Below are 23,044 nucleotides of genomic sequence, written 5' to 3' on the forward strand. Positions count from 1 at the left end.
CTGCTCAAGGGTGAATTACACTAAAGACAAGCTAGAAATTAACCTTAGATAGCCGCTAAAATGATGCGCATACAGATCCATCAATATGGAAAACACTCATGATAGATTAAGTGAAAAAAGCATGCCACCAATCTATGGACTATTTTCTATGTTCTCTACGTACACAGAAATGCTATATGTGTTATTTCATTTCATGGCATAATGACCACAACAGGCAGGAAGCGCCAGCTTCATCTCAAGGTAAGTAAACCTAGGCTCACACCCAAGGTCACACATAGCTACTGTGACAGGATTTGAACCTTGGTCTGTATAACTCTAACTATGATCCCATTTTTGTTTACAGGTAATGGAGTAATAAGCTCACACACACACAGGCACCTCACTAAAATTTATAAGGAATGTTAGTGAACCCCAAACACAGAACTCTCTTCCGTGCTGTTACAGTGAGCTTATGGAGAAATACACTCAATAGCCACTTTGTTTTACTCACTTAGTCTTATTCCATTAATGAGCATTTCTTATTATTTAAAAAAAGACATTTACGTAAGTCTGCTGGCATAGATGGTGAAAGGCTTTCTAAAACAATTGGCTTCAGGACTTCCCTGGTGGTGCAGTGGTTAAGACTCTTGTGTTCCCAACGCAGGGCACCCAGGTTCAATCCCTGGTCAGGAAACTAGATTCAACATGCATGCCACAACTGAAAGTTTGCATGCCACAACTAAGGAGCCCGCCTGCCGCAACTAAGGAGCCCACGTGCTGTGACTAAGACCCGGCGCAACCAAATAAATAAATAAATATTTTAAAAAATAATAATAAAAAAATTAAATGATTGGCTTCTTTCCTTAAAGGATGGGACATAGTAGTAATTGCCACACCTCTTTTTAACACTAGCAAATAGCTAGTTAAATAAATAGTATATCACTTACAATTATTGTTTTTGGTATTAATAGATACCAAAATAATAATGGCATCTATTGTGGACAAGATACTATTTCATAGGCATAACTGTGTTAGGATCACACATGCAATTCCAACAGACCCACAGTTTGTGTTATAAAGCATATTTATAGAGATGTAACCCCAGTGTAACCTGGAGCCATATGCTATGGCTGGAAGGATATCCGTGTTTAAATGTTAACAATTACTTCTAGGAGGTGGGACCCCGTCCACCAATTTGTTATTGTGGTGATTAGCTTCTCCAAATTTTAGAATTCTACATCTTGTATAATTTTTTAAAAGAGGGGAAAGTTATTATCAGGTGCCTAATTTCCACTTCACTTACAAGAATCTCTAAGGGATATAATTTGGTTTTAGTGGCAAGCAGAAAGTTAAGTCTCCAGATAAGCAACATTCTTATGATCACAATCGTTGTTCCGATTAGAACTCAACCTATAAAAGTATAAAACACAAGTCGACAATATAAGAGATTGAAGTCATATAAGACAACGGCAAACATTTTTTTTTTTCTATACAACACTGATTTTCCCTAAGAATTCCTTCCTAGGAGTTTTAGATTGCTGTGGATTCCTAGGTAGAAAAAGCCATTAAAAAACATACTTAAGTGTATTTTCACAAAATTCATTTTAATGTTTAGGCTGAGTGTTCAACCTTCACTGGAGGGCTTACAATGAGATTGGACACTGTGTCAATAATGGGAAAAGAAAGATGAGTTACACATGGCCCCTGTTCTCAAGGAGCCCTTGGCAGAGTGAGGCAGATATGAACACAGACCTTGCAATGTGAAAGCAACCAGATAAAGGTGTAGTATAAAGTACTACAACAGGGAACAATCTATTCTCGTGTGGGCCATTCACTTGTTCACCCAACAAATATTTACTGAGCACCTACTATATCTCCCGCATTCTTTCCATCTCTCCACTGTGCTGGACAGAATCTTGGGAAAACAAAGGTGAACAAGACAGGAAGGTACCCGAGACAGAAAGGTCTCAGATTTTTTTTTTTTTAAATAAATTTATGTATTTATTTTTGGCTGAGTTGGGTCTTTGTTGCTGTGCGCGGGCTTGCTCTAGTTGCAGTGAGTGGGGGCTACTCTTCGTTGCGGTGCACGGGTTTCTCATTGCGGTGGCTTCTCTTGTTGCAGAGCATGGGCTCTAGGCACATGGGCTTCAGTACCTGTGGCTCGTGGGCTCTAGTGCACAGGCTAAGTAGTTGTGGCATGTGGGCTCAGTAGTTGTGGCTCACGGGCTCTAGAGCGCAGGCTCAGCAGTTGTGGTGCATGGGTTTAGCTGTTCTGCGGCATGTGGGATCTTCCCGGACCAGGGCTCAAACCCATGTTCCCTGCGTTGGCAGGCGGATTCTTAACCACTGCGCCACCAGGGAAGCCCAGGTCTCAGCTTTAATGTCACAGAACCCTTGGACCCTTACCTAATACCATACATAAAAATTAACTCAAAATGAGTCAAGGACCTAAACGTAAGACCTAAAACTATAAAACTCTTAGAAGAAAACACAGGACAAAATCTTCATGACACTGAATTTAGCAATGATTTCTCAGATATGACATCAAAGGCACAGGTAACAAAAGGAAAAACAGACAAATTGGACTTCATGATGATTAAAAAATTTTGTGCATCGATACTATTTTAAAAAGCTAGTATTCAGTGATTTCTCTGAATTCTATCTCAAATCCCTTCAGTCAGGATAATGATCTTAATTTGGCGTATTAGGGTACTTAAATAAATCGTGTCAGGTTCATTACTTTATTTTTATTTTTTAATTTTTAGCTGCACCACACGGCTTGTGGGAGCTTAGTTCCCCGATGAAGGACTGAACCTGGGCCCTCGGCAGTAAGAACAGAGTCCTAACCACTGGACTGCCAGGGAATTCCCAGGTTCGTTATTTTAATTAATCCTCACAACAAATTTTGAAGGTTGCATTAATATTCCCACTTAAGGAGATTAAGCCTTGAAGAAGTAAATTAGCTTGCACCTGAAATAATACTGATAGCAAAAGGGCAGAAATAGGACTTGAACGCAGTTTCTGTCTCCAGAGTTCATGGTTTCTAACCACCATTCCATGGGGCAGCAAAAGACATGGATACATGAAAGCAATCTTTGTGCCGTTGGCAAAAAGGGCTGAGCTACTCAATTTGAGACTGAGAACACTGAGCTTGGGATGCCGGTTTCCTCCAGGAGCAGAATCTTACACATATTATCAGTAATCATTTCAGAGTGACTCCTGGAAGAGGTCATGTACAAATTTAATTGTAGTTCACCCAATGACTGCCACCGTTGGACAGAGCAGGACCTATGAACCATATTTTCCTGCCCCCAAAGTATCTCCCTCACCAATCTAAAAAAAACAAAAAGCAAAAAAGACACTATCCAGAGTAAAAATGGAGGCAGCCCACAGAATAGCAGCAAATATTTGCAAATCATGTACCTGATAAGGAATTAATATCCAGAATACATAGAACTTATAAAACTCAACAACAAAAAAACAACCTACCTGATGAAAATATAGACAAAGGACTTTGAATAAACATTTCTCTAAAGAAGATATATAATGGCCAATAAGCACATGAAAAGATGCTCAACATCTCAAGTCATTAGGGATATGTACAGAAAACAATAAGTACTGGTGAGGATACGGAGAAATCGGAATTCTTGTGTACCATTCGTAGGAACGTAAAATGGTACAGCCACTGGAGAAAACAGTATGGTGGTTTCTCAAAAAATTAAAAATAGCATCACCATATGATCCAGCAATTTCACTTCTGGGTATATACCCAAAAGAATTGAAAGCAAAGTCTTAAAGAGATCTCTGTACACCCATGTTCACAGCAGAATTATTAAAAAAAAAAAAAAACACAAAAATTTGGAAGCAATCCAAGTGCCCACAGATGGATCAACTGATAAAGTAAACGTGATACATACATACAATGGAATATTATTCAGCCTGAAAAAGGAAGTAAGTTCTGCAACATGCTACAGCAAGGATGCACCTTGAGGACATTATGCTGAGTGTACTAAGCCAGTCACAAGAGGACAAACACTGTATGATTCCACTTATATGAGGTACTTAAAATAGTTAAAAATCACAAAGACAGAAAGAATAATGGTGGTTACCAGAAGCTGGGGGAAGAGGAGAATGGGGAGTCATTGTTTAATGGATACAGAGTTTCAGTTTTACAAGATGAAAAATTATGGGGATGGATGGTGGTGATGGCTGCACAACAAGGTGGATGTATTTAACACCACTGAACTGTATACTTAAAAATAATTAAGATGAGATATGGGGATGTATGTACATGTATAGCTGATTCACTTTGTTATACAGCAGAAACTAACACACCATTGTAAAGCAATTATACTCCAATAAAGATGCGAAAAAAATAAAAGAATAATTAAGACAGTAACTTTTATGTTATGTGTATTTTACCACAATAAAAGATATTCATCTGTAAAAGAAAAAAAACGAATGAAGTACTGAGACAATGTTACAGTAGAGAGAAATCTTGAAAGCATCATGTTAAATGAAACAAGCCAGTCACAAAAGGCCACGTATTATATGATTCATTTCTGTAGGAAATGTACAGAACAGGTACATCCAGAGAGACAGAGAATAGATTAGTGGCTGCCAGGGGCTAGGGCTGAGGAATGACTGCTAGTGGGTATGGGGCTTCTTTAAGGAATTATGAAAATGTTCTGCAATTACACAGCAGTGATGGTTTACACAACTCTGTGAATACACTAACAGCCATCGATTTGTATGCTTTAAATGGGTAAACTGTGTAGTATAAGGTTTATATCTCAATAAATCTGTGAAAAATGATTTTTTTTTTTTAAAAAAAGGTTGAGTTTTTTTTTTTTTTTTGGTGAAATCAACCCTGTAGCTTAGACCCACAAGTTACCAGAGGATACTGAGACAGGAGTAAAATGACCGCTGCAGCATTACCTGCAAATGAAAGCTGCTTTAGGCGGGCGTTTGACCGAGCCTCCTGGACTTTGTCTGTCAACGACTTCCAGGCATCTGTGAGGAAATAAGATAATTTAGTCAAACATCTCTTAATACCAATGATGTGAAAAGATCCCCTGCTAGAACAGCTTTTTGTTGTTTTCTTAGTTTAAATCAGTTCAGTGAATAAGAAAGAAGCTGGGAAGGTGCCCCACCCAACTGTGCTCCTTTCTGTTACAAAGGATACAGAAGCGGTGAGGAGGTTCCCACCTTCTGAAAATGACCCCTGCATCCTCAAAGCACTCACTTCCCCTGAGGGTAGTCCAGGTCCCAAACCTGAATGTGTGGTATTAACTCTACTCCCTGTACTGCTAACCAAAACAATACCAGCACTAACGGTTAACCAGGACTGGGGGAAGGAGATCACAACCTCTCAGTTCCTTACAATTAAGGGGTGTAACTAGAAAACCTTTACAATCCCTTCCAGCTCTAACCTAAGAGTCTACGATCTCTTCCTATCTGTTGGATTTTTCCCACACTCCACACTCAATACATCTTATGCGGAATGTGTACACTCAAACTAGTTATTTTTTTGTTCTCCTCACATATGTTTTTTTTTTTCAGTCACCCAGGCCGGAATCTTCAGAGCCATCTGAGTCCTCTCTCTCTACCCTCTATATCCAAGCAGTCATGAATGTGTCTGTTCTTCTCTCCTTTCCTTTCTTCTTCTACTGGAAGTGGGCTTTATTACCTGACATCTCTATTGCAGTAATACTCTCACTAGTGGCCTCTTGCCTTCTAGCATCTCCAATTCAATCTATCTCATATGCAGCTGCTCACATAAATGGTACTACTGCAGCCCTAGCTGAGCAGAGCCTGTGCTGTTGGGCTGACCTAATTTAATCCACTCACCTTCGATACTTTCCGCACAGATCTGAAAGCCATCGTCACTTGAAATTTCAAAAACAAGTCCTTTTTTGGGCTTTTTCTCAGCAATGCTTTCCTTCCGCTTCTGTTCTTGCTGGAGCCAAAGCATCAGTGGAGAGCTGAAATTACTTTCTTCTTCTTCCGCCATCTTAGGTTCTGTGAGGGAGAAAATAGATAGGGGCCAAAGTGGATGCCACAGCAAACACTTACTGAGGACTTTATGCACGTTTTACCTCCAAGCCTAACAACATCACACAGCTGGTTTTATTACTCCCATTTACAGATAACAAACCTGAGGTTCAAAGAGGTAGAGCAGCTTGCCTGAGGTTACAGCTAGGAAGTGACCAAAACTAGAATTTTTTTTTTTTTTTTATGTGAAGTTATGCTGTCTTTCTGGTAGTTTCTGGTATGACAATCTGACAGTTTTCCAATAAGTAATTGCCCTCAACAGAGTCAAAGCTAAAAAATAACGATAGTTAACATGTATGAAACACTACATATGAGGCACTCTTCTAGGAACTTCCTGTATTAACTCAGATAAACCTCACAACAATCCAATGAGGTAGGTGAGAAATGATCTAAACTTTAAAGGTGAGAAAACTGAGGCAGAGAGAGGTTAGGCAGCCCATGTTCATAGAGCTAGGAAGTGGTAAAGCTGGGATTTCAACCTATTTGACTGCAGAGTCTGTACTCTCAGCCACCACCCCTCACACTGCCTTCTTACAGAGACGTATCAATCCTCTCCAGGAATCAGCAAAATCAGCAGAATGTGACTGCATCCCAAATCGTATGGCTAAGCATTTTCTCTGCCTGGTCTTCTTCTGGGAATCCCCTCAACGGAAAAGGACAAAGTCTTATATCCAGAGTTCTCTAGTCTCGAAGTGACTAGTTGTTTACTGATGAAATTCATCAGGACAGAAGTGCTATGGAGATGTATCTGGAGCCATAACCTAAATCTGGCTATATTATATAATAAAAATGGTTCTTGGTCTTCACTAGTGACAACTAAAGGATGAAGACAGCTTATTGTGAGCTATTTCAGTCACACTGCTGTTACAGCAAACAGAGCAGAAGAGTATTTATAGGTTTTAGTTTCGTGTCCTTTGGCCAATCACTTAACATCTTTAGCGCTTTGACTTTTTTTTTTTTTTTTTTTAATCTAGAAAATCAGTAGGTAGAGAAGGTGACTTTTACAGTACTTCTGGCTTGGAAATTCTGATTCTAACCCGTTACCCACCCACATACCTGAATTTTCTTGTTCATCTGCTGGATTCTGTGTTGTCTGAATCTCAGGAAGAACAGCCACTTGCCTACATGAAAAGAAAACCAAATGTGAGATGTAACACCAGCTAGTTCTTCAATTCAAAGATAAAAACTGTCCGCAATCTACCATACAGCTGTATCAGTCATACAACCACTAGACGTGAACCACAGGATGCTGTGTGAACAACCTGTTGAATGAACACACCACCACACTACTGTAAGATACATAACATCAACTATCTTCTGTGAGATTCTCTCCCAAACATTTGACATGAAGTTTCTGCTTTTGGAGTTGTAGACTGTGTCCTTAAAATTCTTCTCATACCCTTAACCGTCAGAAAAAAATAAAAGGACGCTTGTTAGAAGCAGTTCCGGAGTTCCTTAAATGAATTAGCTGGTTTAATTAAAAACAAAAGCTGGGCTTCCCTGGTGGCGCAGTGGTTGAGAATCCGCCTGCTGATGCAGGGGACGCAGGTTCGTGCCCTGGTCCGGGAAGATCCCACATGCTGCGGAGTGGCTGGGCCCGTGAGCCATGGCCGCTGAGCCTGCACGTCTGGAGCCTGTGCTCCCACAACGGCAGAGGCCACAGCAGTGAGAGGCTCGCGTACCGCCAAAAAAAAAAAAAAAAAAAAAAAAAAAAACCAGCCTGCATGATGAACTAGTAAATCAAACCTATTTTCACCTTTTACAATTAAATAAATCCTGCAAACAATTCAGATGCAGATCAAGAGGGAACCAGTTAAATAAATTACTGTAGGTCTACACAACAGAACTGGAGGCAGCCATTAAAAAATGAAGTGGCATAGAGATATGTGCACAATACAACAGCTGGAAAAAAAACAAGTATAGAACAGTATGTACGGCATTATTTATTTTATGTAAAAGGTATATACGGGGGCTTCCCTAGTGGCGCAGTGGTTGGGAGTCCGCCTGCCGACGCAGGGGACACGGGTTCGTGCCCCGGTCGGGAGGATCCCACATGCCGCGGCGCGGCTGGGACCTTGAGCCATGGCCGCTGAGCCTGCGCATCCGGAGCCTGTGCTCCGCAGTGGGAGAGGCCACGACAATGAGAGGCCCGCGCATCGCAAAAAAAAAAAAAAGGTATATACATATTCAAATGTACACCATGCATATCTGTATGCATAGAAATGTTGGTATGAACGAAAAGAAATTACAAGCAACAATTACCTCTAGGCAATAAATTGGGAACAGGGTAGGCAGGAAGAACGTGGAACCGTTACCCATTATTTAAATAATTCTTTTTTTTTTTTCTCTTTACAAGTATGTATTAATTCCATTAAAAAAACTTTGGCCCAAAAAAAAAAAAAAAATCAACACAAATCAGGAAGGACTATTTTCCAAATGAGGTGGACAGAACTGAGTGCTTCACCTCAGGGAACTAAGTCTTACACTTACCCTGCAGGCTGCCCACACTCTTTCTGTGGTGACTGCTCCACGTTAGCTATATCCTGCTGCTCAGCCTCTGCTCCTGGAGCCCTGGAACAGAATTATTTGTATCTTTTCAAGAAAAACAACAGTAAATATGTACCCAACAAGGAGGTCAGTCTAAAGAAGACTCTAACAGGATCTGATAAAATTTATGGGCTGAAAAAAGTAACCTGTGGTGATACGGGTTAGACAGTGGTTACCTTGGGGGGTACTGACTAAGAGAGGGCACCAGGAGCCTTCTGGAAGACTAGAAATCTTTTATGTTATGATCTGAATGGCAGCTACATGGATGCATACCTAGGTAAAAATTCACTTTGTGTACTTTATGTATATTTTAATGAAAATGTTTCAGAAAAGGACACCATGAGATCTACAACAGGTGGTTTTGCCCTCCAGACAGGAATAATCATCCCTTAGTATCCTAACTAAGCCTCAGCGAAAAAGAAACAGGCGCAAACAGCAGCACTGTTCTAAGTCAGAGCAAAGAGCAATGAAAGACGTGGTTCTGGGCTTCCCTGGTGGCGCAGTGGTTGAGAGTCCGCCTGCCGATGCGGGGGACACGGGTTCGTGCCCCGGTCCAGGAGGATCCCACATGCCGCGGAGCGGCTGGGCCCGTGAGCCATGGCCGCTGAGCCTGCGCGTCCGGAGCCTGTGCTCCGCAATGGGAGAGGCCACAACAGTGAGAGGCCCGCGTACCGCCAAAAAAAAAAAAAAAAAAGATGTGGTTCTATCCAAGGGACCAACTGCCAACGGATGGAACTAAATTTTACTCTACAAATCAGCACTGTGAGGGAAAAAAACAAAAAGAAAATCAAATCAAAGCCCAGAAAACCCAAGTAATACAACGTGGGCAGAGGTGTGTCCCTCCCAGAAGACCACTTCAACAGCCTCTAATCCAGAGCATGAAACCCCTCAGACCCAGCAGAGCCAAGGTCTGCATCTCTCACCCTGTGACTGAGGTCAGGGGTGTCGTGTTGGCTTCTTGGTCTGGAATGTGTGCTTCAGAAGAACTGGTCCGCAAGTGGGAAACTTTGTGCTTCTTGCCACTCCCTTTGTCCAAGGGCAGCTGAATCCGTTTGATTTTTGGTTTGGGTTTCATGGGCCCCGGCACTGAGGGACTTGCTGACTGCTGTCCAGAGGACGGAGAGCCCCCAGGAGAGGTGGAGCCGGCTTGCATAGCTGAGGATAAAGCCTTATTCTGCTCCAGCCCCATGCTATTAGGAGCATCTACCGTCTGGGTAAAGTTGGAGCCCTGGGTCCCTGGAGCAGAATCAAGATCCCGCTGGGAAGAGAGAATCCCGGTTTTGCTGGCGAGGAGCTGGTTCACATGCTGGAGCTGATAGTGTTCTTCCGCTTCCCCTGAAGGCGAAGCAGCTGTTATGCCCGCAGTCTGAGTCGAGGGGAGCACACAGATGCTAGATGCTGCCGTCATTGCAGCAGTAGCGGGAGTCTGTGACGTCCCCAGTTGTGGAAACATTCCTGAACTTGGCGGTAAAGCCACAGGCTGGTCTTGAATCCCCAGGCTCTGCTGGCTGGCTTTGATTAAAAGATTGCTTATGGAGCCGATATCCGGGCTACCAAGCAACCTCGGGTTGGTTAACGCGACATGCCCTGGAACGGACGCGCTACTTGTAGGGGCGGTTGTAGTTTGCATGGATACAACGTTCAAGACGGAGGAACCGGAGGCCAAGCCAGACACAGGCCCTGACGTGAGGTGGCCGGTATCCTGGCTCATGGTGGCTGCACCCGCCGCCGGGGCAGCAGCTCCTCCCACGCTCTGCGGTAACAGGGGCGCCTGTTCAAAATACATGATGCCGGACTTAGACCTTTTTATGATGTTGGGGACAGTTCGGTGAGATGAAGTATTAAGTGACCCCAAGTCTAACAGATTGGGATGATTTGGAAGCTGGGAGGGTGTGAAGTTAATCAATGTCATGTTGGAAACCACGTCGGAAGGGGCGATATTTGAAGGGGTACTAGAGGGAGCGAGTTTTTTATTCTTTCGGGTCTGCAGACGAGATATGGGTCTTTTCTTGAGTCCAGAGGATGGAGTGGCCACTGTGGTACTGAGATCTGTCCTCTGGCTGGCTTCTGAGACCAAAAGCTGGGGATCTGGAGGAGGCTGGACCCCGATAAGCAGGCCTGAAGGTGGACTGTTGATGTTTGGTGGGAAGCTACTCTGAGTAGCTGCAGGGAAGGAATGTAAGTGCTGGTGATGAGGCATGGGGAGCAATCCTTTGCTAGCAGGAGGGAATAAAGCCTGGGAAGTCGGCAGGCTTGGACTGAGTCCTGTGGTTAAGGTGAGACCACTTCCCATGGGCCCCAATACTGACGTGCTTGTCTCCATCACACTGGGTGCAGAACTAACAGAAGAGGTCAGCTGGATTTTTTGGGTCACTCCGTTCGGAAGAGTCTGGAGAACGTAAAGTGGCTGCATGTTCTGGTTAACGACAATGAGTTTCTCGGTGGCTGGTTTCAGGTGGGGCGGAGTGGTCTGGACAGCGGCATTAGAAATCTGAGACGGGCCAGGGCTATCGGTAGAGTTGGGCACGTATTTCTGGTTCTGGATAGGAACAGTAGGGGAAACAGGTACCTGAAGGCCAGGGGTGCTACTATTTCTAGTTAAATCCTGATTGTTGCCATGACCTTGCTCCACCGAACCACAAGGAGGGCTGGAGATGTGGTCTGCATCCATGTGACCTTGGATAAAGTGGTCAGGAGTCATGTGGCCTTCAGGGCTGGGATCTACTCCTGGACTCAGCAGGGAGGAGTCACCTTCAGAGGAGGCCACAGATTTTTCTGGGATGGTTCCTCTCTTCTCTCCTGAGTCTGAGATTACAGCTAGCCTACTGGGGTTCTGGCTTGGGACAGTGGGACTCCGGGTGGTCAGGACAGAGAGGTCTGATGGCAGCTCTAGTGGCAACTCGAACTGCTCCTCTGCTGAGATGGAGGAAGAGACACTGCTGTCCACGGCTTCCGTCGTCGGCAACTGCTGAGAAAACACTTCGAAAAGACCCATGTCTTTTTCACGATTACTATCAAGACCCAAACCTTCACCAAGATTCAGGAGTTCCGACGAAGAGGACTCTGGGCTCTCACCCAAAGCCTGCATGGACGGAGTATTCTTCAGTACAAAGTCCATAATGTCCGAGGGCAGGATGTTCCCACAGTCGTCACTGTTGTTGTTGTCTGAATCCGATTTCAGGAGCTCAGTATTATAGGTGTCCAGTAAGTTTTTGTCTGAGGGGGTGCTTGTGTGGACCCTGCGGCCTGACTCCAATGAGCTGAGCTGAGCTTCCAAGGAATCCTGTCCCTGTGCTTTCGCTCTGCTCACAGCGTGGCAGTTCTCCATCTTTGGCTCATTTTTGTGGCCCACAGAGCTCTTAATGACGTGCTCTTTCTCACCAGTGTCTTCAGGCCGATCCATCTTCAAGTTCTCTGTTCCGTTTTCTTTACTGTTTCTTTTTGGGATCTGGCTGCCTTTCCTCGTTGTGGCTGTGACGCTAGTATCACTCTCTGTCCCATCGTCAACACCATCCAACTGTGAGATTTTTGGGAGATCACATTGCTCCTCCTCCCGAAATAAATTATGGGGTGTCAGCCGTTCCTCTCCCCCTGAAGAAATCACTGTCCTAGTGAAATTGTAATAGTATAAATCGTCTTCGTCGGAAGTGCTCAAGTCATCGGCCCCATCCACCTGTCCTTCGGCGGATCTCTTGCCTCGCTTCTTCCCAGTTGAGCTGCTGTAAAACGGAATGTCTTCTTCGCCATAGGACCTTACTCCATAGAGTGGGGTGAGCCCAAAGAACATGTTAGAACGTGCCCGGGCACTGCGACGGGGATATCTCCTCTTGAAAGAGCCATCCTCCTGAGGTTTGGGGCCATCTGGAAGCATCAGGTTTCTGTCCTGTACTGGAAGATTCTGATAGTTATTACTTTGAGAATCCTGGGATGAGGTATTATTCGGGCTTGCTTGGGCGACTGGACCATCCCCTGGACCTTCAGAAGTGGAAACTGGTTCTGTTGGAGATGCTGACTCTATCTGCAAAGGGGAAAGAGGACTACTTTCTTTTAGGGTATTCTTGGACTGACTCTCACCCTCCATTTTTAGAGGTGTCAGTGTTACTTTGACTGTGCGTTTCCGGGGTGTCTGTAATTCCTTGGCAGACCCTTCTACTTGCATGGATGGAGCTTTGGGGACTCCTGGAATAGAATGGACTTTGTCCCCAATCTTATCAGAGGAAACATTATTACATGGTCGTTGCCCCATGAACTCAGGAGGCAAAACTTCATCAACAAACTCTGGCTTTAGGTTTCCTTCCTCACCAGTTGCCACCTGACCAGGTTCCAAAAAAGATTTACTGGAATGCTTTTCTTTGAACATTTCTTTACAAGATTTTTTCCCTTTCTGTCTCCTGTCTCTGGAGCTGGATCCCACATGTTCGTTGATGATGGACGATCTGTTGCTCACTCCAGATAGCTTCAAGGTTTTGACTTCAGTATCTTCATCGGGAGGGGAGTTTGCTGACTGGTTGGAATCTGTCTGTTGGTCTCGATCGTTCCTCTGCCCTCTCAAATGGAGTGGCGGGAACGGGAGGGCCTCTTTAGAAGAAAATGGCACTGAAGACAGTTCAGCAAAAGTGCCCGTTTTACTAACATTTAATTCTCCAGCTGTTGCATTATGAACCTGTGGGGCCAGTTTCGGAAGGCCAGGGTAAGCCACATTATGTGCCGATCCCTCTGAGTTCTTGGAACTCGGCATTTTGGTCTTCTCTCCCTTCGAAGAGGAGCTCTTGGATGTTGAGTCTGAAGCACTGGAATGCTTCATTTCTGAAGATGAAGAGCCATCGAAGTGACTGGTTTTAGTGCCCATAGTAACTACCGTCCTTTGCTGATGTGAAGAGGTGGGAGTGTTCTGCCCTAAATTAGTGTTAGAATTCAGTGGCCCTAAGACATGATCAACCGCTTTGGCACTTGACTCGAGATCTGCAGCGGTCCCTACGGTGGCGGCTGAGGAAACACTGTTCCTGGAGTAAGCGCTCCCAGTTCTCATTGGAGACATTATCCGGAGTTTAGACCGCTGGGGTGACAGGGAAGAAGTACTGTGACGCCTGGAGCCAATGCTTCGAAGTCCAGAGGAGAGTAAAGGGTCACCCACTGTGACTATCTCATGAGTGGTTGGGGTAGGGCTTCCTAAACGAGAGAGAAAGTAATAAAGCCCATTACAGATCGGACACATGTGCTATACCACTGGTTTCAATGACTTGGCTAGGTATGTTTACAGCTAACGGAAAATCAACATTTTCCATTGGCAGAAGTCACCAGGATAAAGGTGCCTGACAGCATTACAAACTAATCTTTGAGCTGACCTCCTTGGGTCGGGTAGGTCAGTGAAGTCCTTTACCTGCAGAAGGCAGTGGCCGACAGCCAGGGGATCTCTGTGTTGGAGAATAGCTGGGTGTTCGAATCCTAGGGACCTTTGAGATGACGTGATAGAAACAGGAACCAGAGGTTTGTGAATGAGGAGGTCGATCTGGTGATGGAGGACTTACAATTTCAGCTGTGTTTTGACTTTCTTTAGGTGAAATTTCTGTGGCAGGAAATAAAACCTCTTACTAAAAAAGTTTAATTAAGATATCAAACAAATGAACCAAGAAAAAGCCAGCTGTCAGGTAAGTACCAAAACAGAAGCAAATGTGACCTCCCAAAGCAATGCCTTTTTCCCACCTGTCAATCACAATATTCCCCCAAATCTAATTCAAGTCCCACCTTGATTAAAGACTAACCTGCAAAAGATGTTGGACTGTGAGCAATGGTCCTGTTTTCATCATGTTCAACAGTGCTGTTGATATCTGGCTCTACAACCGGAGGACGGCATTCCACTATCTTGCACGTGTACACGCAGCGTTTGCGAGCATCCGTGGTGCTCCAGTACACCCGAGAACACCTGCACGCAGATGGTAACGATCACCGTGAGTGCGAGGACAAAAGCAGAGACTGACGTTTGTCAAAACCTCTTCTCAGCCTAGGTTCCCTGGCCTCCTTGCTTTACAAAATTTAGCTTTATTTCATGGATTCTTATTAGAGGGTCTCCTGGTTAGGGTCCTCCAAGTTTTTTAAAGTCCTTGGTTTTTCCTGGCCTCTCAGAAAACAGCATCAAATTCTTTTTTATTGTGTTGTAAGCAGGGGACAAAATTAGTAAAACAGCCTAAAATGCAAAGAAAAAAAAAAAGAACTAACTATTGATACTACAAGAAATAGTTATTGGCCTTCAGGAAGGGATAACTGCCCCACCATGTGTACAAAGTGAGGAAAGAACAAACCTGGCATGTTTCCTTTGGGAGAAAAGCCCCCCGAGACAAGAGAAATGGAACTGCTTCAAATCTGCTGGATGCTGATGGAGCCTAGCTCTTTAAGAGCTGCCAGCTAAATGTGGAGTAGAGACTGTGTTTTCACAATTGAAATGCAGAATAAATCAGAGTATATAGAACAAAAGGGAGACTCCAAAGGGGAAGAGAGAGGAAGCGAATTTTAAATTTATATCGTCAGTTTGCTAGAAGTTTAAACAATTTGCTTCATGTGGGAAAGATTACAAATTCTTACTGGACTATTTGATTGTTATCATAGGGGTTATTTTTAGAAGGACCTATAAAATGTAAAATGAGGACAGAGGCATGAGGTGTTTGATCCCTGACAACAAACTGGACTTCTGAACTGAAGTGAACAGAATTTAGTGGAATCTTAAAGGGCCTGGCCTGGTGTTCTACCTAGGTTTTATTTGGAAATGATTCTGAAATTATGTCAACAATACTTTCCTCCTACAACTGGATCTAGCTGACATAAAATGATACTTTAGTCCCAATCTACGAGAAGTTGCAAAAAAAAAAAAAAAGGAATTAGTTAAAAGTCGCTAACAAGTATGGCTCTACCTTTAATGACCTACTCACTGCTTCAGGGTGCTCAGGGGGTGGGGCTGCTGTCTTCTCTCTACAGAGCTACTTACTGATATCCAATAGGAAAGAGCTTATCCTCACAGTCAGAGAGATCGTTCAGAATCCCTAAGCAGTCAATTGTCATGGAGCCTGAGTAAGAAAAGAAGAACCGATCAGAGGCAATCATGAGAAGGCCCACTTTCTAACTGAACACTAGGAAGTACCCCAGTGCCACAGCCAGCCTTCCCCGACAACCAAGGCCCAGGTCATACCAATCATCATGTGGATATTTTCTGGTTCTAAGCCGTTGAGAAACTTCCTTCTCAAGCTGATTCCTTCAAAGTCCACAAACACTCTTCTAAAAACTTCAAATCCATTCTCAGGAACCACCTTAAATGAAAAGCCAGGGGAGCTATTAGGCTATCCCTTTTACACACCATACTCACGACACTGACTCAGAGGGAAAGTGCAGAGCATATCTCAAAATCACCCTTCTGTTTCACTAGCAGTGCCTCTGTTATTCCTCCTAAGAGGAGGTGATTCTAGGAATACCTAGAATCACCTACTAGGAACACCTAGGAGGATGGTGAAATACAGTTTACCATCTTGCTATTTTCAGCCTCTTTTCCTAGAGAATTCAAAAAGCAGCTAAAGCTGTCTCACCTCGCCTTTGATCAAATCCCGATGTCGTTGGCAATATACTTTTTTATCATCCAGAAACACACAGTTCTTGGCTCGGGAACACATGAAATGATAGTTGCTGGTGCAGGATGTGAGGCAGCAACCCACAGTGGCTCCTGGCTTTTGGCAGAATTCACATCTCTAACAACCCAGAAAGAACAGAGTCCAAGTCAGACTTTCAGAAGTTTTAGCCATTTTCCATCTCCCCTAGAGAGTCACCCCATTCCGGGTTTCCCACAATTCATTTCGCTATTGCTAATCTGCTGAATTACAGAGAAGTGATACGAGCCATGAAGCCTCCTCTACAAATCCTTTCTTTCCTAGGGCCCATGCGGCCTATGATTATTAAATTTAAATACTACAATTTGATTTAGAACTTGAATCAAAACAGTTTTTTCTAGGATGCACAATTGATTTAGAGAAGATGAAACTTTTAAGATCGATGTTAAAAACATCATCTTGGTAGAAAGCTGTTATATCCAAAAGAACTCAGTTCTGGTAAGATTATACTAGTCAGAGACGTTAACAGTTCTTAATTACTAGGCTTAACTGATGAATTTATGTGATTCAAAGATTTCCTTCAACTAGGCTGTATGTTACTACCTCATTCTGTCACAGTCACAGTCTGGGCTCCTCTCCAGGGAAGACTTTTTATTTGTGCTCTCTGCACATTTTACTTATGTTTCTTATGCATGTGCTATTTTTTGTTTCTTCCCGATAATCCTTCATTTTCTCCCCCCATCAAAATATAGCTTTAAAAATTTTACTCCTTCATAGCCTTTTCTGATTACTCTAAGCTGCTACCAATCGCTTTCTACATCTCCGTGTATGTATTTTGTGGGTTTATCCTATGGGGCCTCAGAGTGCTGATTCAACTGGAACCTCTGGGGTCATTTTGTCTAAATCACTTAATAAATTAATACCTTTCTTGGGCATCTGAATTATCTCCCCAACTGGATAAGACTTTGTTTTCCATTTCTTTTGTACCCATCCTCCAAGGGTCAGACCAGCAATCTGCCTACAGGGTACACCAATATTTGCTGCTGGCTAACCATTCTGAAGGAGCTACGAGAAACACCAGCGAGGCAGCATTTAGCCCCAGAAAGAACATCTGGACACTGAGATGGAGTCTCTTCCGTAACATTCACCCACAGGTTCTTACCAGCTGCTTGCCCCTGATCACAGCCATATGCACATTCTTCAGTGACCCATCATCATCTTCAAACACTTCTGCCGACCACAAAGCGCAATTTACATGTGTCCATTCGTTTTGGCCAATGTAGAGCAAACGGCCAGCATCCTATGAAACAAGAGATTTCCTTTTTTCTTTGAAGAATATAATGTCAAATAGGGTTTTCCTTGGTATTAGCTTTCCCTCATTCAGGATAACTTCAGTAAATCAAGCCTAATTCTTTAACTTAGGGGTGCACACAAAAATCACAATTCGAAGTTTCTTTGTTTTCACTTCTCACCTTTTTCGATTACCTTTTCCACAGGCTGGAAATATTTTATAATCATAAAGGATTAAAGAACAAGCAATATGTGTTAGGTTTACAGAAGTGCCCACTGACTTCTTTAATGCCATATTTCAAAGCCAGTTCTCTCAGCTTGCCTTAAAAACCTTTTTTAAAAAAACTGTAAGCTTACTATGTGCCAGGACCCAAATAAGGCTTTACATACATTATTTCCTTTAATCCTCATAACCATTCTGAGGTAAGAGTATTATTATCCTCATTTTAAAAATGAAACTGAGGGTCAGAGAGGTAAACTCTCTGCCACGGTCAACAAGTAGGCGGCAAAGCACAGCAATGAATCCAGGCAAACCGCCAGACCCGGGGACCTTAACCACACTGCTAACAACTACATGAAACACAAGCTATTTAATGCGCAACTTCTGTTTTATTCGCTTTCATAGAATCTTTTTTTGAGGAACTGCCAATAGAAATTACAAGATATCAGCACGTTAATTTAAGGCAACTCATCTTTTAAATCAATTAAATCAGTTATAGAAAAATAACCCCCAAATGCCACAAACTAAGCGACAAATATTCACTGAATAAACGGCACTGGTCACCAAGTTTAGACGCAAAGAGGTCGTTATTGGCTGGTCTACTAAGCAGGACGGACTCAGTGCACCAAGGTACTTACATTAGCACTGTCGTCACCGTACGTCAAACACAATGCACACTGTCTATTATCTTCTATGCCCGGGGGTGGGTTCAGTTCTGGACTGTCTTCTCGACTCCTATCGGTACCTTGGAACCCAGAAGACATACAGTTAAAATTGGCAATACTATGTCTGATACCCAGGAAAAAAGAAAACAATTCAGCTTAAATAGCCTAGAGCCTATGAAATCAACACTTTCAAAAAGTGTTCCAAGTTACGCTACCTTACTATCCGTTACATTACTTGTATCAATTCTCTGTTAACATTCCAAGTGAAGCAAAAATAATGATTTTATTACATTTAAGGATCACCGGGAAATTTTTCCAATACGGAAGTACATTAAACTTAGAGTCACAAAGTCAATCATTTGCACCCAGAGAGAAATGGATAACAAGTCTTCATTTGGTGTCTTACTCAAAATTGGTGGTGTAGGAGGATGCAGAGGAGTTGGTGAGTCTGGCTCTCCAGGCCCTTTAGGTTTGGGAGCTGGAATGATTTTCTTCATTAAAGGAGGCTGCTCAGTGTGGCTGTTTTCCTCTCGCTCCTGCCACTGAGCATAATTATGGTCAAGTGAAGGTGGAAGCACTGCGTTTGGTAACATCCCACTGCTGGAAATAATTGATTCAACAAGTATTTATTGAACTCCTACAAGATACCCAGAACTGTACAAAACAGTCAAATTCTTGATATCATCAGGTCTCAGGCCTGGGCATAAGCCTTTCACAGACTGTAAGAACAAGTCACAGAATTTGAAAACTGCCTACACAGGACTTTATTATTTTTAAAAATATAATCCCGATGTATTGTGACTCTTGGTTAAACATCTAGAAACAAATGATAACCTTATCAATGCGTCAAAAGGATTTACTGGGGCTTCCCTGGTGGCGCAGTGGTTGAGAGTCCGCCTGCCGATGCAGGGGACATGGGTTCGTGCCCCGGTCCGGGAAGATCCCACATGCTGCGGAGCGGTTGGGCCCGTGAGCCATGGCCGCTGGGCCTGCACGTCCAGAGCCTGTGCTCCACAACGGGAGAGGCCACAACAGTGAGAGGCCCGCATACCAAAAAAAAAAAAAAAAAAAAAAAAAAAGGATTTACTGGAATAAAAATTTAAGGTTATACACGGAGAATCAAGAACTGTTGAGAACTACTGAGCCTGTGCTCCGCAACGAGAGGCCGCCATAGTGAGAGGCCCGCTCACCGCGATTAAGAGTGGCCCCCCACTTGCCACAACTAGCGAAAGCCCTCGCACAGAAACGAAGACGCAACACAGCAAAAATAAATTAATTAATTAATAAACTCCTAAATAAGATAGAACCCAGCTATAACTGGGCTATATATATATAGTACGTGTATTGTACATATGCCACAAGTTCCCTAAAACAACAAATACATAAATAAAGAAAAAAAGGGCAGCAGACAGCAATAAACATTAAGTGTTGTCTCTAAACCAGCAATAAAAAGGCATTTCAGGGCTTCCCTGGTGGTGCAGTGGTTTAGAATCCGTCTGCCAATGCAAGGGACACGGGTTCGATCCCTGGCCCAGGAAGATTCCACACGCTGCAGAGTAACTAAGCCCATGCACCGCAACTACTGAGCCTGCGCTCTAGAGCCCGAGTGTCACAACTGCTGAAGCCTGCGCGCCTAGAGCCCACGCGCCTAGAGCCCGTGCTCTGCAGCAACAGAAGCCATGACAATGAGAAGCCCGCGCACCACAACGAAGAGTAGCCCCCGCTCGCGCGACTAGTTGCTCATGCAACTAGAGAAAGCCCACACACAGCAACGAAGACCCAACACAGCCAAAACACAAACAAATAAATAAATAAATTAAATTTTTTTTAAAAAGGCATTTCAAATGATTAATCTTTAATATTAAAACCTAGTCTAAAAAAACTCCTCAATCTAAAACTATAAGAGCGCTCAGATTTCTAGCTGATGAAGCGAAAAAAAGTAATACTGAATTTACTCACTTGCTTGATACTTTATTTGGCTCCCAAAACCTGGACTTTTTGACACTGAACCATGGAAAAACACGTTCCATTTGCTAACAGAAAAACAAACAAACAAAATGTAAGCATGTGACCATTCATTTGGAAAGCACATAAAACCCAACAACTTCACACCAGCTTCTCTGTCAATATGAGGATGATTTCAGGCCACCAAAGGAAAGATCCATCCACTCCGGAACCTCACTAATCTCCTCCCAAAGAATCACAGGAACGAATCAAATGAAAAATGATTTATACACATGACAAAGCAAAACATAGATGAGAACAAGTCTGTTCTGTTCATGTGGTAACAACCCACGGATTAAGCATCAAAGACATGAACTATTAATATCATTCACCCGAATAAAGAAGGACTTGACCATGCTGTTGGCTTTTTTAATCTCTGGCTGCCCTCCATCTGAGTTAATGGCTGCTTGAATGATCTTCACGATATCATCACTGAACTCCAACTGTATACAAAAACAAAGCATTAATTATTCATAGAACAGTGTGCTCTCAAAACCACTTCCTCTTCCCTCCTAAATCATCCAGCACAGAGAACCAATAGAAAACGCACACCCCATTCTAATACAATGCAAGTTCTCTTCAGTGGAGGCCTTTGGGATTCAGTTCATAATTAACTTGTGGCAGTCAAGACATGCCAGGCTAATAAGGTAAGAATGCAGATAAATTAGCTGTATCCTGGTAAGTTACCAAACAGGGCCACGATTTCTTACTTAGACTGAAATGAATAAACAACTGAATAGCAAACACGGACCATGACATAACAGATGATCATTTCCTGCACTTCCTTAAAATCATAAAATTAAAAGGCATCTATCTAGAAGTGAACATCCATCATAAAAGGACATATTATTCAGATGTGATCTCAAAAGGGGCAAACCAATTAATTGCAATTAGTAATTTTCCATAAACAGTTTTAATATAAAAATAATTTTAATATAAAAATAATTCTTGAAGAACTCAGGTGAAAGCCAAATAAAAAGACACTACCTTGCCTATCATAACCCATCTCTTCCAAAACACAGAACTAAAATGACTCACATATTTTTAGGTATTTAAAACCACATGACATTTCTAAATACAATACAAACCATCCTTTAATGCTAACACCCCGCCTCATCCCCCAAAAGACCCAAGGAAGCTAAACTGGAGCTGGAAATTTGGGTAGTTTGCTGTATAGGCATACCACAGATGTGTAGTTCCCTTGGTCCATTTTCCTCTTGACTCCTTCCAGATCTAAAGGCTGTTGATCTTCCTGTTTGCTGACCTCAGTAAGCACTGGTGGATCAGGGCCTTCTGGGGAGCTGCGGGAAGGTATACTCTCCTCTGTCTCAGGATTTAAGTCCGGAGGTTTGGCAGCCTGTCGTCAGGAAAGATATGTTTCTTTTATCTAACACTGAAAATGAGGCACCTATGTAGATTCTACTAAAATGAATAAAGATGGTACTGAATGATGCGTATTATAAAACCTAAAGAACTTGAAAATAATCAGAGATTTCTCAAATACGAGAAAAGGAAAGTTAAAACAAGCTGGCTATCTAATAGCTTGGCTAGGCTCACTAAGGAGCTTTGCTTGATAACTCCCAACCTAGTATGAAGAAACAGAAACCGTCCAATTCCTTTTGAGTAAGACACAGATACAGCTAATTTTCCTATTCAAAAAACAGACTCTGTTAAAAGATAAAGCAGCAGCCTAGCTCTGAGTTAAAGCTATCCATGTGGTTCTTCCAACATTATACCTGTGTTCCCAATGACTACTTTATGTATATAGTTCATGACTTAAATGGACAAGAAGCAGTGATTTTCAAATCGTGTCCTGAGGAGCCCTGGAACTTTCCTGGAGCCGAAGGGTCTCTGGCTCCACTACCACCCTCACAGATCAGGCCGCCATCCTGCTCCCTCTTGCCTCGAGCACCACCACTGCCTCCTAACCACGGCTCCTGCCTGTAGGCTCAGTCCTCTCCAATCCTTCCTCTCACTCCAGTCAGAATCATTTTTTTATTTTTTTCTAAGAAGCAACTCTGATCAGGTTACTCTTTTGGGTGAAGTCCTTCATTGGGCTCCCCATGGCCTTCAGAATACAAAGTCCAAATTTCATATTACAACAGCAAGACCTTTGAAAGAGATATGGCTCCTTCCTTCTTCTTACCCCAGAGAAGGGTTTTACTCTTGGCGCTAAAAATTTTCTTAATAGCCTAAGGCCAAAACAAGGAACTCGACAAAACTAAATAAAGAGTGAGGCAAAAGAAAACAAACTGAAAAGCACACACACACAAAAACGCACACATTCCACGACTAGGCACAAACCACCATTCGGAATACAAAATGAGACGTGGGCCTACCTGTCGGTAGCGCAGCAAGTGGCTGGTGGTCCGAGAGTTCAACAAGGCTGTCAGCACTTGCTTCAGAGAGATCTGGAGCTCTTTTTCAAGGGCCAGTCGCCACTCCGCAGGGTGCCGCTCAGTACAGTTCACACAAGTGTAGGCCACACTTTCCGGAAGATTAGACAGGATCTCATACATCTCATCTGGGAAAACAAAAACCTACAATGATGAGGTGCTCTGAAGAGTGGGAGACAGGGAAAAGAGAAAGCTATTCCACTGAACTTAATATCAAGCTGCATGTTCGAACAGTATTAAGACTCTCACACCCCTGAAGAACTCAGGATTTAGTCACTGGAGAATCAGTAGGTTATGGTA

General features: G+C 43.1%; 1 protein-coding gene across 1 annotated transcript in view; it reads right to left on the bottom strand.

Annotated features, from left to right (window-relative positions):
• The window catches only part of KMT2A (lysine methyltransferase 2A), a 74,658-nt gene that overhangs the window by 6,394 nt on the left and 45,220 nt on the right, over positions 1-23,044 (bottom strand). The window contains 17 exon segments of the mRNA XM_032641383.1: positions 4,918-4,992; positions 5,830-6,000; positions 7,090-7,154; positions 8,524-8,604; positions 9,504-13,749; positions 13,961-14,146; positions 14,343-14,503; positions 15,560-15,638; positions 15,761-15,878; positions 16,152-16,310; positions 17,332-17,469; positions 18,318-18,424; positions 18,751-18,944; positions 20,304-20,377; positions 20,681-20,791; positions 21,532-21,705; positions 22,688-22,872. Of these exon segments, the coding sequence (XP_032497274.1) occupies positions 4,918-4,992; positions 5,830-6,000; positions 7,090-7,154; positions 8,524-8,604; positions 9,504-13,749; positions 13,961-14,146; positions 14,343-14,503; positions 15,560-15,638; positions 15,761-15,878; positions 16,152-16,310; positions 17,332-17,469; positions 18,318-18,424; positions 18,751-18,944; positions 20,304-20,377; positions 20,681-20,791; positions 21,532-21,705; positions 22,688-22,872 (6,324 nt within the window).

Source organism: Phocoena sinus, chromosome 8 (genome assembly GCF_008692025.1).
Source record: "Phocoena sinus isolate mPhoSin1 chromosome 8, mPhoSin1.pri, whole genome shotgun sequence".
NCBI lineage: Eukaryota > Metazoa > Chordata > Mammalia > Artiodactyla > Phocoenidae > Phocoena > Phocoena sinus.